Raw genomic sequence first — 13,698 nt, 5'->3', positions numbered from 1 at the left:
GATCTGGTCCTCTCTGTCTTTTTTTTTTTCTCTCTAGTGTGTGTTGCGCGCTGAACATACTTGTATCGTTATTTATTCCAATCAAGAGCTGAAATTGATATTCAATATCCAAATTGTGTTGTCTTAATTTCCTGGTTAGATTTTGTGTTTTGATTTGTGCGTCTATTTTAAAGGCATGTGCAACACCGTGGTATCTTGAGTTTTGTGTTCCTAGTTATGGATTTAATAGAGTTCGTAACAGAATGATTAAGAATTGAAAGAGAAGAGAGTTAATCTAAATTGTGCTCTGTATTATAGTTGAAGTTAGTTTTCCATCTCTACCACTCTCACTACTGATAGCTATACTGATAGATACATACGAAACTTTGCTACTGATATTAACTACACTACTAACTATGTAATTCTGTTCTAACTAACTTTTCAATTCTGTTTCTTGCTTATCACGTAACCTCCTCTGTTATACTCTTATCCTCATTAGGATTTATGCTTATGCCTTACGTGTTTATAGACTTTGTTTTTGGCTATATATTGTATGGTTTGATTAGTAATAATATCAATGTAAATGTTGCTTTCAGTCTCTAACCATTTACTCGAAAAACAAAACGTCTTCAAACAGTTACCTATTGATGTGTTAACTGTTAAATATGAGATTTACGGAAAAATGATTTGTGAAAATAGGAACTAATAAATTCTTAAAATAGTAATTAGATAAATTATAATTAGGTTGAATGGTGTCAGTATCAAAAAATAATAATTAGATCAATTATAATCACCTCCAATATCATGATTTAAATGATAGAGGTGACGTTTTACCGAAAAAAATTCAACCATAAATATAAATATTGATTTATATGGAAATGTGCATTAAAATTTATAGCGTAAAAAATAACAGTTACAAGTAGGGTACCACTAACATATATTCCAACCAAAGATGGAGGCACCTTTGGTTTCTTTTCTTTGCTTAATTTCTTTATAATTTATCTAGCTAGCCCCTGCCCCCACATGCCAAAATGTGAGCCCTACGTCCTGCTTCCTGAGAACTGAGATGATGTTCCAAGCATTATTGCATTATACACGCACCATATGCATCTTTAATTTCGTCAATTTCTACGAAAAGACCGGAGTATCTTTATACTTTTAATAAAGAATTCAGGTGATTGATATGGTGTGATGGCGAATATATCATTGTTTGTTTTTCTTTTCCAATTTAATTATGTACCGAATTCATATACCATGCCACTTTTTTTCTGTTGCAAATTATGAATGAACAGAAATATCTTGTTAATTTAGCAACATAATGTATATTTTCATGTATTTTATTAGGTAGAAACTCATCAACAATTAACTTAAATATGAAGTTGATAGTTAAAAATCGTTAGATGACATATTTGACTAAATTACCATCTAATCTCTGAACTATCAACATCACATAAAAACAAATGTATTATTATGAGGTGAAACTTGAAAGTAATACCCGAGTTCATTCACAGATGTATTTTTTTTTCCTTCTTTTTTTATTATAAGATCCAAAAGCATGCATATGAGGGGAGTGATTGAAACGCCAATCATGGATTTGTTAATTTGCTTTACCGTTACATACATTGATAAATACTTTTTTCCCTAATAACAAAATGTTCATGCATTCTGACACAGCAAACTTATCTCTTTTGGTACGTACAACACACGTGAAAAAAAAAAGGTTCACAGACATCGTTGTACTTTAGAAAAATTTTCTCTGTAACTTTATGTTTTGAAACATTAAAAGTCTAAAGTCATCTACATCAAAATCTCACTGCTGTTTAGTCCCCTTTAACGAATCATGAGTTATTTACTTCTAAATTAAAGTTGCCATTAGATTTTAGTAGTCCTAGGTTTATTAAGAAAAGTTGCTTAAGAAAATTCCAGTTTAGGATTTAAACAAAAATGTTTATTGCAGTAATATCTTTGTATGCTGTTAGCGGATATGAATCCTAAGATTGAAGATTCAAACGAATGGAACCAAATATCAGATTACATTAGAGTTAGTTAATGAAAAGTCAGCACCAAGCAAAGTTTTCATTGATGAATATTCCTTAGGCTAAAATTAACAAGTGCTTCACTGATTTGCATATCACGTGTTTGATGAATTGCTTGAATGTGTTTCTTTTTTTTTTTTTCCCCCAAAGGATGATAATCTATATAAGGAATTAACAATAAGACTTGATGCAAGATTGGAAAGGGGCGAGCAGGACATTAATGATTCAAGAATTGCAGCTCCTGCTATACTCAGGTATTCCTTTTTGTTCATGTTCCAAATTAATTCATTTAACTTCTTTTGTTACTATTTGGAAGACAATAATCCTTAAAATGTAGCGTGTCAGCAACTATCTATTTTAATTACAAAACCTCATAGAATCTTATAACACAAGCATTAGGATTTGGAGTAGCATTTTGGTTCTATATATCAGATAGCCTCTGTCTCTACTTCCTTATCATCTAATATTGTGGTTTGATGGGTTGGTTGCTTTTATTATGCAAATAAAAACTTAAATCCTGTCACGTTACTTTGAGCATCCAATAGCTGGTTTCATGTGTCACAAGTTATTCGTATTTCAATTATTAGTGTCAAAGTAAAGGTCACTATAAAGAATGTGTCCAAATTAAAACAATGACAATCAACATAATTTTCAATCCACAATGGAGATACCTTTCCTCTTTGCTTCTTTTTCTTCTTTTTTTTTTTTTTCAATGAAGCATTCCCATTATACATACCACGCCTTTAATTCCGTCGATGTCTACTGAACGATGGAAATTATCTTCAAACTTTATTTTAAAGAATGAAATACATATAAATAATTAGTCCTTGTCTTGGCAAGAAACATGTACATTTTTCATGTAGTTTATGGGACCAAATTAATAAAAGCTTTTTCCACAATTTTTATTGGAAAGTTAATAATGACTTGACTTACTTTTATTCATGCATTCCCACACCACATAACTTATCTATCTTGGAAGGTTGGTACAACAAACTTATCTTTAACAAAATTACAAAACACACTAATCTACTACTAGTCACCTACACAAGTTCAGGTAGATGCTGGCCCAGATCAAATTACACACCTATCCTTTTGCTATTGGAAACACCATCAAAGAAGCAAAGAACTCATATATACATGTTACACACACTGACAAATTAAACAATCCTATGCAAAGTTGGGTTATATGAGCCATTAGATCATAGTTATTCATAAGAAAGTTAGATTAATCACACATAAGTGGACTTTCTAATTCTTCACCGAGTTGTCCAAGTCTGATCATGGGAAAGTGATCAGCAGCAAAAGGTGATTTTCCCATCATGAGTTCTTTAGATACCTGATGCATGGTTGGCCGAGATCGTGGACTTTGGTTCAAGCACTCAAGTGCCCACTTTGTGATCCACATTATTCCCACCACAACTGGTGACTTCTCAGGGTTGGGAGGCCTTTGATCTATAACACCAACCAATAGCAAATTGTAAGTTATTGATGCTGCTGATGGAGACAACAAGGAATTTACAATATCTGCCGGATGCTTTCCCAAGAGGATTTCGAAACAAAACACTCCAAAACTATAATCATCACTTTCCACAGTAACTTCCATAGTCTGAGCAAGTTCTGCAAAGAAAAATAATATAAAACAATAAAAAAAACTACTATTATAAAAATAAAAAATATTATTTATATATTAAAATTAGTCATTATATATTTGTCTATATTATTTAGTTTATTTTTGAGGTGTATTTTGTATTATTCATATCAATATTTATTTTCTTTTTTAATTAAAAAATAATACTAAATATTTTTATTATTAATTAAAAAAGACAAAAAAAAATTTATTTTTAAAAACTTAAAAACATTTTTACTTTTGACACTATCCTTTTAGATTATATTTTTCAAATATCAAAATTCAATAATTAATTTTAATTTTTTATTTTTTAGGGTTAACTACCAAAAACGCCCCCGAATTATTCAAACGCTGACAAAAATGCACCCAAATTTTACTATCGACAAAAATACCTTTAAATAATTTAAAAATACAACAAAAATATCCAACAGTAAATATATATTTTTAAAAAATACCTTAGAGATTGAATTTTGACTCAATTTTTTGCAAGCATGATTAGAAAAATGAGATATTATTATTTTTAAAATTTGGTAATTTTTTGCTGAATATATATTTTTTTTGTGAGTTTTTAAAAGTATTATTGGTTATTAACAAAAAAATTACAAAAAAATTATATACTTAACAAAAAATCACCAAATTTTAAAGATAATAATATCTTATTTTTCTAATCATGCTTCCAAAAAATCGCATCAAAATTCAATCTCTAATATATTTTTTGAGAAATACATATTTAATGTTAGATAATCTTGCAAAAAAACTAACATTAAATATGTATTTCTCAAAAAATATATTAGAAATTGAATTTTGATGCTATTTTTTGCAAGCATGATTAGAAAAATGAGATATTATTATTCTTAAAATTTGGTGATTTTTTGTTAAGTATATATTTTTTTGTGATTTTTTAAAAGTATTATTAGTTGTTAACAAAAAAATTATAAAAAAATAATATACTTAATGAAAAATCACCAAATTTTAAGAATAATAATATCTCAATTTTATAATTATTCTTGCAAAAAATTGCATCAAAATTCAATCTCTAAGGAATTTTTTGAAAATATATATTTACTGTTGAGTATTTTTGTTGTGTTTTTAAATTATTTAAAGGTATTTTTGTCGATAGTAAAATTCGGGTGTATTTTTGTCGGCGTTTAAATAATTCGGGGACGTTTTTGGTGGCCCTATTTTTTATTTTAAATCATTAAAAAATACAGAAATCAAATAATATCAAAAAAGAAGATGCTCTTCATTTTCTTTTTCTCTCAGAACGCAACTACGTCTCGAATCCTGCATTGTGCATGCAATAATTTATTAACAAGTGGTAGACCATTAAATGAAGCGACCAATTAATTCTTGATCTGTCGAGTTGGAGAATACCATGGACAACAAAAAAAAATGCAACCACGACTTAATCATTTATATTATTCATATTCAATTATTGGTGTGAACATAAAGGTCACCATCTAGAACATGTAAAGTTAATGGGAAATAATTTAAAAATAAAAGAAAAAATGGTATTATTTATATATATATTGTATTATGATGTGTTATGCAGAATTGTTGATCTATATATTTATAGGCCTTTAAAATGCAAGTTGTATTTTGTTAGTAACAAAAAAAAAAAACATCTTCTGCAATATGCAACCTGAATTTTGTTAGTAACAAAAAAAAGAAAACATCATGCAAAACGCAAAACAAAACCTACGTTTTGTAGGTGACAAGACTAAAGCGCAACATGCGTTTTACATATATACCATTCTTCAACTTGATGTATGTGCGATACATGTCATATATATTAATTGTTTTTTTTTTCTCTTTTATATACCTGTTGCCATTTTGTATTTTTCTTCATGGATGAGAGAGAGTGAATTGTTCTTGTTCATTATTAGCACAAATTTTTTATTTTTTATAAATTTAATTTAATTAAAATGGTTCGTAATTTTATATTAACTGTAAAACATGTTGTTGAATATTTAGATAATCTTTAATATATAAATTTTTTTATTATTTTATCCGTATATTTATATTATTATTAGTATTATCATGATTATTATTATTAGTATCATGATTATTATTATTAGTTATGACAGTTATATTATTATTATGACAGTGTATTCACTGTTTTGGTTATATTATTATTATTATTATTATTAGTAGTAGTAGTATGAGTATTGATTGTTATGTTATTATTATTACTGCTATTCATGTTAATATAGTAGTACTAGTAAGATTATTATTATTATTATTATTATTATTATTATTATTATTATTATTATTATTATTATTATTATTATTATTATTATTATTATTATTTTGCAAGTTATGAAAAATTTATTGTCCAAAAAATTTGTTTCGCCAGAAAATTATAACGAGATAATTGTCATTCTTGCATCAACCGTGTTCTATCACGTTTTTCGAATAGACAAATTAAAGGGATATTGAGTGCTTTAGTAAAGCGATGGAAGTCTAAAACTCACACCTTTCACCTCTCAGTCGCCGTCACTTTAGAAGACCTCACATATATTCTTGAACTGTCGGTTAATGGAAATTCGACAGAACTGACAGCAATCATGTGTTCTTGGTGGAGAACTACTTAGCAGTTTTTGGTAGGCAACCCGATCTACTGGACGATTACACGTTGGGGAAGATAAATTTGGCATGAGATCGATAATGCAAAGACACCAACCGTTAAACACCTAAGAGTCCATCGAACGGTATGTCTGAGCTCACATATTCTTCTTGTTTAGAACTGTTGTATTTTCTGACAAGTCGATAAATTTTACAAACTCAAAATTTTTACTTCTTCTTCAAGATTTTCATCGCATTTAACTCTACAGTTGGAAGTAGCTAGTCTGACACATTTCTACAGGTCGTGTCGTGCATCACGATACAAATCTAAAGAGATGGACGGCCCTTATTCTGCTTTTTGTTTAGGCATAGAAACATATGCCGTTTATAGCCATGTTCCTCGGAATGAGCTTCCAGTAGTTGGTTCTAATTGGACAACAGTAATGATTATTATCATCATTATTTTTATTATTGTTGTTAATATTATCGTTATTATTATTATACGTTATTATGTTAATTATTACATTCTAAACTGATTTAGGTGGAGTCATTGGTGTCGACTAATGAGATATACGCAAAGGTTTATGACGCACTTTAGACAACAATTAAATGACTTAGGAGTTAATAACATACGTTTTAAGAATTTCTGTTAAGAATTTATTATGTTTAATAATTTAATTGATTGTCGTTGTATTTATTAATGTCCAATTTAATTATATGGCAACCATATATATAGGAGTGGTGATTTCTAAAGATCTATCCTTAACTCTACTCTACAAAATTTTCGTTAACATCATTTGAATGTATAGAATAATATCTAACAGACTTCTTTAAACAAAACACTGCCTATATTTTAAAAATGCAACCTACGTTTTGCAGATTTTATAGAAAAAACTTCAAAAAACACAAAACACAACTTGCGTGCATTTTGTGCCATTCAGAAAGGAAACAAAAAAATGTAAAATGCAAAATGCAACATGCGTTTGCATGTTTGAAAATAAAAAAATTTAAACAAAACACAACTTGCTTTTGTGTTATTCAAAACAAAACAAAAAAACAAAAAAGATAAAAAAAACTAATCACAGGTTATGTTTTACACTGATATTAATATATTATAGCAAACTAAATATTTTATAAACATCTATTTTATTATGTAACACAATATTTTTTATATATAAAAGAAGGATTATGGTACATATACACTAAAATTAGTTATCAAAGTCTGCCACCAATATAAAATATATATTAAAATATAAATATATATTAAAAATAAATTAAACTACACATATTTTTATACATAAATATATTAGTAACTAATTTTAATAACTAATTATGGGCCAAATTAATAATTGAACTCATTCATAGACTACTTTTTTTTAATTAAAAGTTGTAGGAGACATTGTTTTCGCAATTTTAGATATTAAAATATTTAATATTACATCTCCTTTTAATAAAATGCACTTTTCTAATATTTGATCGAAGTTGGTATCTTTTTCTTCTTTGTTTGGCTAAAATCTAAAAGCATGTTTGCAAACTTTTACTGAAAAGTTAATAATGACTTACTTTTATAGCCAAGTCTACAGAACTTATCATCTAGATCTAGTGTCTAATTTTTTATCTAATTTATTTTTTTATAATAAATTTTAATTATTTACTTTTTATTTTTAAATTAAATATGAATTTATTGGTACAAAAAAAATAAATTTTTTTACTAGCAGTAGTTTTGACCATAAAAATAGTATTTTAATTATAGAAGTAAAAATAAGCAAGTCGAAATCAAAGCAAAATAATACAAAGAGCGTGAATTCGGAAGGGTAATTATTTCTTCTCTTCAATCATCAAGACTTGCTATTCGACCTTCAAATTGAGTGGAGGACATGAGTGTGAAACTTGAGAAGCAAGTTAAAGAAACGTGGGACTTTGAAGACTAAGAAAGATGTGCGTGTTCTTTATGGTCAAAGCAAGGTGATGATTGAAAAAAAAAGGAAGTAAGATAGTGAATAAATATGCTCCATGACAAATTTATTTTCATGATCTCTAAATAGTAAAAACTCAAAAGAGTTTCGAGACTTCAATCAGGAACACAATATCATCACACATACTCATAAAATTCCTAGTCTCCGACTCCGTGACATAACTGAAGAATATGGAGTGCAAGTGTATATGAGTATTAGAAGTCGATTTTTTTTCTGTTACTTATTTTATTTATTGTTGTTTGTTTGCTTTACATTTTGCTATTATTCAGCTTTAATCAATATTTTATATTTTTATTATCTTTTTTAATGAATTATTTAGCCTTGTTACTCTGCTACTAGTAATTCCGATACAAAACTGTTTTAACATTGTAATTAAGTAATTCTGAGGTCGAGCTCACTCTTTTCAGAAGAGTCGTATCTGAAGAGTCGTATCTGCTCTTTAATACTTGAGATCTTGATATAAGTTCATTTCGACACCACCTGTCGAAATCGACCAAAAAACGAGTGAAATAGAACTATTTAATTTTTTTGACAATTAAATACCAAACTTTCAGATAACATAACGATCACTACTTTTATTCATCCATTCAAGTACCACAAACTTATCTTTAACAAAACACAGTAATCTACGAGTCACCTACAAGTTGAGGTAGATGCTGCCCAGATCAAACACAGCTCCTTTTGCTATTGAAAACACAATCAAAGAAAGAAACTAACTCATACATACATGTTACAAATTAACCAAGCCTATGACACACTATTCATAAGAAAGGGGATGCGATTAATCATTAATCACATAAAGTGGAGTTTCTAATAACTCTTCATTGAGTTGTCCAAGTCTGATCATGGGAAAGTGGTCATGAGAGAAAGGTGATTTTCCCATCATGAGTTCTTTAGACACTTGATGCATGGTTGGCCGAAATTGTGGACTTTGGCTCAAACACTCAAGCGCCCACTTTGTGATCAACATGATTTCCCCAACAACTGACTTCTCAGGATGAGGAGGCCTTTGATCTATGACGTCAACCAATAGCAAATTGTATGTTGTTGATGCTGTTGATGGTGACAACAATGAATTGATCAGATCTGCCGGATGCTTTCCCAGAAGGATTTCAAAACAAAGCACTCCAAAGCTATATACATCACTTTTTTCGGTCACTTCCATAGTTTGAACAAGCTCTACATACAAATTATAATTTTGAAGTTATTCATAAAGCAAAATATATATGATTCTTTAATAATTATAAAAGCAAGGGAAAAAGGACTTACCTGGAGCACCATAGCCATAGGTGACTACTGCATGTGTTGTCCAATTTGAACCAGGCTGTAGAAACTTAGCTGTCCCAAAATCAGAGACATGAGCTTCATATTCTGAATCCAAAAGAATATTCTTGCTTGATATGTCACGATGAACTATAGGGGGTTTGCAACCATGATGCATATATGACAAAGCATTAGCAACTCCTTTAACCACATTCACCCGCCTTTCCCAGTCAAATGCAGTTGCTAGCTTTTCATCACCTAGTACATGATTCAAACTGCCACCCTCCAGGTACTTGTATACCAAAAAGAAGAATCGTGAATGCTGGCAAAAACCATACAGCTTTATGATGTTTCGGTGCCTGATTTCTGTCAATGCTTTGATCTCATTTTCAAATGCCTTCCAATTCAACTTATCCTCCGCATCTGATTCCATGTGAAGTTTTTTCACAGCAACAACCGTACCTGGAGGCAACTCAGCCTTGTAAACGGATCCTTGCCCTCCAATTCCAATGAGATATTTGTCATCAAAATTATTGGTAGCTTTAATGATGGTTTCAAATGCCATTTTTCCATCATGACTCCATATGGAAAATTGTTCTTCTGGTTGCATTTCTCTGGCGGGGGCTTCTTTCTTTCTTGCTTTTCTACAAAGAATATATACTGAAACACCAATCACACAAAGTGCTAGTGCTAGTACTCCAAAGATAAGAAGCAGAACCAATGACTTGACCTTGTGACTTTTACCGCTAGGACTGCTTGGGCATGGCACCAAGCCAGTGACATTACCACACAAGGCTTTGTTATTTTTCAATGATTCAATTGAAGCATGAAGAAAGGCTCTGTTATTTGGAAGAGGCCCATCTAACTGGTTGTATGATATGTTGACAAAAGTTAAGCTTGACATGCCATTAAAACTAGATGGAATTGTGCCAGAAAGATTGTTGCGAGAGAGATTCAACCACTGCAAGTTCTTCAATTCTCCAAGCACTCTTGGTATTGTACCATTCAACAAATTCCCACTAAGATCAAGAGAATTGAGAGTTTCCAATGACTTGAAGTCAGAGGGGATACTTCCTTCTAATTTGTTGTTGCTCAAGTTCAATTCCAACAAGTTAGATAACTGAACAACTTGTTTCGGTATGTTGCCACTCAACTCATTTCCTGCTAGGTTCAAGTGATTGAGACCTTCCAACAATCCTATTTCGGGTGGAATATTTCCAGAAAGATGATTGTTGTCGATCCTGAGTTCAAACAAGTTTGTCATATTCCCCAGTTCTTTTGGAATATTTCCGCTCAATTGGTTTGAAAAAAGATGAAGCCTGCCCAGCTTGGTAGCCTCAGCAATTTGTGGCGATATACCACCGGAAATATTATTTTTGGCAATGATCAAGGATTCAAGACTACTGCACTTGCCCCAGTTTGATGAAATTTGGCCATGAAATTTGTTGTTACTTAGATCAATGTAATTCAAATTTGGATAAACACCAAAGTCTTGGGATATGTCTCCTTCCAAATGGTTATTCTGTAAAGTTATGTAGACAATACTAGAGCAGTTCTTTAAGCTGCTTGGTACTGGACCAGTGAAACGGTTGTTTTGAGCAACGAAGGATGCTAGTGAACCACCTAAGCAGATTTGAGGCGGCAAGTGGCCAATGAGATAATTATTGTCTACAAGAAAGCCATTCATGTTGGTAAGGTTACTAACGGCTTGCGGAATGTTTCCCCTGAGCATGTTGGATGACAATTTTAACATGGAGAGCCGTTTCAAGTTTCCAATTGTGTCAGGAATAGATCCTGAGAGAAAGTTTCCTTGGAGAGTTAAGGTGTCCAAGTTGATCAAATTACCAACAGAGGCAGGAATGTGTCCTTCAAAATTGTTGAAGTCGAGAGAAATCTCAACAAGATTTGTCATGTTTCCAATTGTGGAAGGAATGGATCCAAAAAGTTGGTTTTTCATCATATTAAGGGACTCCAAATTGACCAAGTTTCCTATTGAGGTAGGGATATTTCCAGAAAAGTTATTGGAATCAAGCCACAGCAAGGTGAGGTTAGACATGTTCCATAGGAAGGGTGGGATTGGGCCAGAGAGGGTGTTGTTAGATAGTAAAAGTTGATTTAACTTGCTCATATTAGCAATTGTAGAAGGGATATTGCCAGTGAGATCGTTTCCTATGAAATCAAGATACTCTAGATTTGACAACATTCCGATTTCATGGGGAATGGAACCTCCAATCTTACTAGACTCAATAGAAAAAAAGGCAAGGTTGTTCAGTTTGCCAATTGTAGGAGGAATGGAGCAGGAGAGATTGTTGCCTCCTAAATCTAGATATGATAAGTTTGTCAAATTTGCAATGGAAGAAGGGATGGGTCCTGTTAGATAATTACAGAAGGAAAGATCAAGCCAGCGTATGCTTCTCAGTGTCCACATCTCTTGAGGGATGGAACCATCAAAAGGATTCAAAGAAAAGTTCAAACGATTGATTTTGGACATGTTACCAATTTGTGGGGGAATGGTTCCATGAAAGAAGTTGTTGTAGATGTTAAAGGTGAGGAGGTTGGGGAGTGAGGAAAAGTCTAGAGCGTGGAGTGTACCTTTGAGAAGATAATTTTCAAGATTGATGGCGGTTACGGAATTGGATCTATCACATTGAATTCCTCTCCATCTGCATGGGCTTGTCCCGTTCTTCCAAGATGATAAGGCAACTTGGCTTTGGTTCTCCAGGCTGGCCTTCCACTTTAAGAGGGCATTTGCTTCACTCTTTTCACTTGCAACCCAAGAGAGTTTTACAATAAGGACACAAAGGAATATGAAGAGAAGTTGTTGGGACATGGGTGGCATGGTTCAAGTATGGATATGCAAGACGATGTTTTATAATTTTATTAGTAAATGGATGTATATATATTATTATGGTGCTTGTGGTGATGAAAGAAGTCGCATCTACATGATTGCACATATATAGGACAGGACACATACAGCCGCGTGGCGATCATGGTTGACATGAGTAGAATTTCAAAGTCTTCCACAAAACCAGCAATAACCATATGTATGCACTAACCTTTCTCTTCCTAAGGATACTTTCTTCGAAAGTCACAATTTATTAGGTCTTTCTAACAAATATATCATAAAAAAAACGTTTTTATGTATATACTTAATATTTGATTGCAATTAATATAGAGCTTTTAGGATTGGTAAAGAGGATGGTAGAATGAGATTTAAACTCCACTCTAACATTCCGCTCTATTCTTATCTACAAATTTGATTATGCTACGAGTTCACTAAAATCAGCCACCAAAGTCAGTCACTAGTATAAAATATATGTTAAAATACAAATACAATATAGAAATAAATTAAATCACACATATATTTATACACAAATATATTAGTAGCTGATTTTAGTATACAAATAGTATTTCTTAAATTCTCTCTATAACTTAACCGTATTCTATTTGAAAATTAAAAATTTTTCTTAATATTTGAATGCAATGAATTTAGAGTATAAGGGTTTTTTTTATTGGAATTAGAATCGATTTAATTTTAAAATTAATTTTTTTATTTGGAATAAATAAAAAATATGAATTGAATAGGGAGAGATAAAAACTAAGAATTAATTTGTAAATTTTATGGATTTATATTATAACTAAACTCAAATTCTTTTAATTTTTTTTAGAATTTGATTGAAATTTAAATAATTTTGTGTGCTAAAAATGTAAAAGGTCATTTTTGCCTTTTAGATATTAATATAAAAAAGGATTCGGTGTAAGAATGGGGTGATAGAATTTTGACGTCCCAAGTTCGCCCTAACTGACACTCGGCTTCTCCGGCTGACTGCACTGCCCATATTGGCCAACTACAGCGCAGTTATAAGTGGTGATAAAAAAGTATATGGTCAATAAAAGAAAAAAAATATAAAATCAAGTCATTATATCATTTTTTTAAAATCAAATCAATTCCTATTTTACATAATTAATTTCAAACACAATGATTCATTTTTGATTCACTTCATTTTAAATCAAATCAACTTAATTTAAAAATTATTTTGTTTCAAACACGCCATAAGTATTCTAAGAATGTTATTTATCAGTCCGTTTAGATACTGTCTATGTCCATCAAAGACATGGACACAGTAACACATATTTAATGTTTAATTTGTGAGACACAAAAAATACAGTAACACATGTTCAATGTTTGTTTTGTGAGACACAAAAAAGAGAGAGACACGGTTACACACAAGAATACATAAAATATATGTAT

At 30.8% G+C, this 13,698-nt stretch overlaps 1 protein-coding gene across 1 annotated transcript; it reads right to left on the bottom strand.

Moving 5' to 3' along the window:
* Positions 1-8,738: 8,738 nt before the first annotated feature.
* Positions 8,739-12,357, bottom strand: LOC130974331 (MDIS1-interacting receptor like kinase 2-like). The gene is made up of 2 exons (XM_057899167.1): positions 9,453-12,357; positions 8,739-9,362 (listed from the first exon to the last, which is right to left on the bottom strand). Exons 1-2 carry the CDS (start codon positions 12,283-12,285, stop codon positions 8,965-8,967), a joined length of 3,231 nt encoding a protein of 1,076 aa, XP_057755150.1. The 5' UTR covers positions 12,286-12,357; the 3' UTR covers positions 8,739-8,964.
* Positions 12,358-13,698: the final 1,341 nt, after the last annotated feature.

The sequence above is a fragment of the Arachis stenosperma genome, chromosome 4 (genome assembly GCF_014773155.1).
Source record: "Arachis stenosperma cultivar V10309 chromosome 4, arast.V10309.gnm1.PFL2, whole genome shotgun sequence".
NCBI classification, from domain to species: domain Eukaryota; kingdom Viridiplantae; phylum Streptophyta; class Magnoliopsida; order Fabales; family Fabaceae; genus Arachis; species Arachis stenosperma.
This window is presented reverse-complemented; position numbering and strand designations above follow the sequence as displayed.

What these genes read in the sequence shown, in the direction of transcription:
- LOC130974331 (XM_057899167.1), bottom strand. Translation starts at nt 12,285, where the DNA reads ATGCCACCCATGTCCCAACAACTTCTCTTCATATTCCTTTGTGTCCTT. An exon ending in CTATGGCTATGGTGCTCCAG is followed by an intron (nt 9,363 to 9,452) that starts GTAAGTCCTTTT and finishes ATTTGTATGTAG; the next exon opens with AGCTTGTTCAAACTATGGAA.